This window comes from Carcharodon carcharias, chromosome 9 (assembly GCF_017639515.1).
Source record: "Carcharodon carcharias isolate sCarCar2 chromosome 9, sCarCar2.pri, whole genome shotgun sequence".
Taxonomy (NCBI): Eukaryota; Metazoa; Chordata; class Chondrichthyes; order Lamniformes; family Lamnidae; genus Carcharodon; species Carcharodon carcharias.
The window spans coordinates 170,343,169-170,347,507 of record NC_054475.1 but is presented as its reverse complement, the minus strand read 5'-3'; the positions used below and the strand labels follow the sequence as shown (position 1 = coordinate 170,347,507).

The 4,339-nt window shown below is 45.3% G+C and overlaps 1 protein-coding gene across 1 annotated transcript; it reads left to right on the top strand.

The window, feature by feature from the left end:
• The first annotated feature begins 1,402 nt into the window (after positions 1-1,402).
• On the top strand, positions 1,403-4,121 carry LOC121282196 (zinc finger protein ZIC 3-like). Its single transcript, XM_041195772.1, has 3 exons — positions 1,403-2,424; positions 3,512-3,675; positions 3,939-4,121. The coding sequence occupies exons 1-3, from the start codon at positions 1,443-1,445 to the stop codon at positions 4,119-4,121; spliced, it is 1,329 nt and encodes a 442-aa protein (XP_041051706.1). The 5' UTR covers positions 1,403-1,442.
• The last annotated feature ends 218 nt before the right edge of the window (positions 4,122-4,339 follow it).

Genomic DNA, 4,339 nt, shown 5'->3' with positions numbered 1-4,339 from the left:
GCATGAAGCAAGTCTCAATGCATCTCTGAACTTGATCAGATTTTATGTTTCCTGCAGCGAGGCGGCGGCAGCCCTGTGAAAACTGCTCAATGGCCAGAGTCTGGGCGCTGAGAGAATCTCAGGGTATCAAAATTCGAGAGCTTTCAGAAGCCTCTCCTTTCCTAACGCAGCTATCGCCATTTCTTGAGTAGGCTTGAGCCGATACGCAATAAACACAATTAAATCCAGCAACTGAAACACATTTAGTGACCAAAAGAGGGGGTTTCACCGAGCAACAAACAAAAAAAAATTTTTTTAAACTATCTTATAAACACTAGACGCGTCTTGACAGATTTTCTTTTATAGTGGGTAGAATCGAGTGTGACTCTAATATTGTTTTACAATGTCAGGGAAATATGACGAGCCGAGAATGCTGAATAATTGTTCAATTTCTAAAGAAGGAGCTCACGCAGACGGAAACTTGCAGTTTGTATGAAACTGCTAAAGGCGTTAATTTTTATTGATTTCAGTTTATCGCTCACTGAAATCCCAGAAACGATTTTTTTCAAAGGACAGGAAGGTTTTATACATCCTGAACTCAGGAGACCAGTTCAAATAAACAGATCGGTGGAAGCTAATTGAAAGAAAAATAAATACGGCTGAAGTTTAAATATCTGAGAAACGCCAGTAAAAAAAAATTGGGCTAATTTCCCTCACTCCTCTGGATTACAAATCCTGTCTGTAGATTTGATTGACACCAGAGTTGTGTATTGTTCCGGGTCCTTTCCAGTACAAATCTCTATGTTTCTTTTTTAAACAAAAAACCCGCAAATGATTTCAGCACAATGGCTGCGCAGAAAGAACAGATGACACTGGTTGCACCAAATTAAGTCCAAACATAGCGCACATTTCAACTGCTGTTTGTGAAATTAAATGGAAGAGTAAAATGCAAATGAGGTTGAACTAGGCCCAATTAATCAAGGGCGATAACATGGAGGTGCCATACCTGTAAATAACCCTCAAAATCAACCAATCCGGATCAAGCAACTGTGCACCACTTGTATTTGTAATAGCCATTTGTGCCAGTCAACTGCGCCTCTTCCAATCAACAACAGCAGGACGCTCACGTGATTACAATAGCCCCTTTCTCTGATTGGCTGCTTGTGGGTTGCCTCTTGAGTTGAGTTATGTTCTGGGGAGTTGAGTGATTGACTCTATCAGTCTGAGAACATCAGCCTATTGAAGAGAGGGCTAGTCTAATTGGGAGCAGCAATTCACTCTTGGAGATTGTGTTTTTCCGAGCAGAGCGAACCCATCAAAAGGCGATTCCAATGTAAGGGGACTAAAGCGATACATTTTGCAAAGTTGTTAGGACTCTTTGCCCCCCCCCCCCCCACCCCACCCCCCTCCTCCCCATCTTACTGATTCCTTTGGGAAGCGTGTGTGGTTTACGCGTTGTGGAGATGGCGATGTTGTTAGACGGTGGCCCCCAGTTCCCCACACTGGGCGTCGGTGGCTTTGCCAGCCCCCGGCACCATGATATAGCTAACCGGGACCCGGCACTCGGACTCAGCCCGTTCTGCGATTCGCCTCATCCTGGAGCTTTCAAACTGAGCCCGGCGTCTCACGACATCTCCGCCAGCCAGACATCTGCTTTCACCCCACAGGGATCCGGATACACTACCGCCTTGGCTCCGCATGCCAGCCAAGTTGGCTCCTACAGCGGGACACATTTTAATTCCAGCCGGGACTTCCTATTCCGCAACCGGAGCGCTGGGATCGGGGACTGCCCTTCCACAAGTGCTCAGCAAGGCATTTTCACTTCACCTAGCGGAGGCATGCATGCCCCCCCGGGGATGTCTGACACTCCGGGGCACCTTTTATTCCCAGGGCTTCATGAGCAGGCGCCCAGTCACACATCTGCCAATGGTCACGTAGTGAACGGCCAGATGCGCCTGGGTTTACATGGCGATCTGTTTGGCAGACCAGACCCTTACCGAGCGGTGACCAGTCCCAGGACTGACCCGTACGCCGCTGCTCAGCTCCACAATTACAGCGCAATGAACATGAATGTAAGCGGACATCACGGACCCGGCGCTTTCTTTCGGTACATGAGACAGCCCATTAAACAGGAACTGCCCTGCAAATGGATTGAGGAAGTTCAAATCAATCGCAGCAAAAAGACTTGCGAGAGGACTTTCGGCAGCATGCACGAGCTGGTCACCCACATCACCATCGAACATGTTGGGGGACCCGAGCAAACCAATCACATTTGCTACTGGGAGCAGTGTTCCCGAGGAGGAAAATCTTTTAAAGCCAAATACAAACTCATTAATCACATTCGAGTGCACACGGGCGAGAAGCCGTTCCCATGTCCCTTCCCGGGATGTGGAAAAATATTCGCCAGGTCGGAAAATCTTAAGATTCACAAACGGACCCATACAGGTAACCAAACCACCCCTCCCCCCCCCCAAAAAAAAAGTGTAAACTCCCTCTTTCTAACTTATCCTTGGAACTAATTTACACCTCCAGTTATCACAATTAATTTGGAGAGACGGGGAGCGGCAGTCGAGGTTCAGGCCGATTTTAATTCGCTCAGAAACGGTTGAATTGTAATTCCCGGGTCAAACAATGTGCTGAAGATTTCGAGCGAGATCTTGCTTCAGATCTTTGTGAAAGCTTGACCGGAAAACGCTCACTTTCACTGAGTGAGAAATGTGGAAATGACACTTAGCAGCCGAAAAAAAACAATCTCACTCTTTTATCAATCGCCCACTCAGCGCCAGAGGGGGTTTTATTTGTCAAAAAAAACACACAATTCTAAAGATGTCTGTATTTGTTTTCTGAGCTGTTAGAATGTTCCCCCAACAAGGACAGTCCGCATTTTATTTCACTAGGAGAAAAAAATCACAACGATGATTCTGTCTTCCCTCCCAGTCTGGTTGCAGCGATGTTTTTTTTAATCTGCTAAACATCTTTGCAACAGCACAGCGAGGAATCTTTCTGAATTCCATTAGTTCATTTGATGTTTTTTTTAACTGAACGAGGGGATGAGAAATCAAATTATCGACATGTTTATGCGATCAGCTGGAAATTGTTGAAAGAATTTGTTGTATAATTTTTTGAAGTCTTTTTTTTTCTCTCTTCCATGTTTGAGAAATGAGAACCCTTCAAACTTTCATTTCGCCAGTTATTAAACATCCGCTACACTATAACCCCAACAACTTCACTAAATACCTTTTATAGATCATCATTTTTTAAAACTAATTTCAGCGAAGGAATTAATTGTACAAAGAAGAGATTTTAATGTCTGTTCTCGATACTGTTTAGAGTGATCTCGCTTTGGGTAGATTTATTTTAGATATCTCCATGTTTGCCATTCATTATGTCCAATCGTCAGCGGGAGACAGCAGGAAAATCGTCATCCTAATGCTCAGGGACTGGAAAAATCAGGGAATCGGCAAATTAATGTAGACAATTGTGGGTGTTATCTATACATACAAATCTCCTTCTTGCTTTTGATTTCTCTCAGGTGAAAAGCCCTTTAAGTGTGAGTTTGAGGGCTGCGACAGGAGATTCGCCAACAGCAGCGATCGTAAGAAACACATGCATGTGCATACCTCGGACAAACCGTATATCTGCAGGATGTGTGACAAGTCGTACACTCATCCCAGTTCTCTTCGGAAACACATGAAGGTAGACACTTGTTTACTTGTCTCATGTACGTGAGATGACCGCCCATTTAGTCGCTCGGTTCCACAGTCACTCTACACCTACACTTTCAGTTTGACAACATTGAAAGACTTTGCCTGTTCAGTTACTCGGTCAGTTATGATTTGTTCAAAGTTTGCACAGTGATTCCAAATATTTGATTTTGGGGACATTTTACAGGTGCTGAACGAGATTGTTCCAGGTTCGGGGAGACACGGAAAAAAAATGTTTGTATTTTGTAATTCTAGGTACATGAATCTCAAGGTTCGGATTCCTCTCCAGCCCCAAGCTCCGGCTATGAATCTTCCACGCCGCCCAGCCTCCTCTCTTCAAACAGTGAAGATCCCAGCAAAAACTCGGCCCCAGCCACACAGAACACAGCCAACCACAACCCTCCACTGCCGCCTAATTTCAATGAGTGGTATGTTTGAGAACAAAACGGGGAGTTTGTTCAAAGCCGAAAACGACAGTTCGCCAGGTCCGACCTGTTGAAACCTTTACAGGAAGAAGCAAAGTAAGATACTGTTGGCAAATAGCTGGCGGTGGAAGAGGCGGCGGCTGATAGTTCTGACCAACGTTTTGCAAAAGGGGTAAGATTTGATGACGGACCCTGGCCCTAACACGGACTGACCACACACTTTGCTCAGGA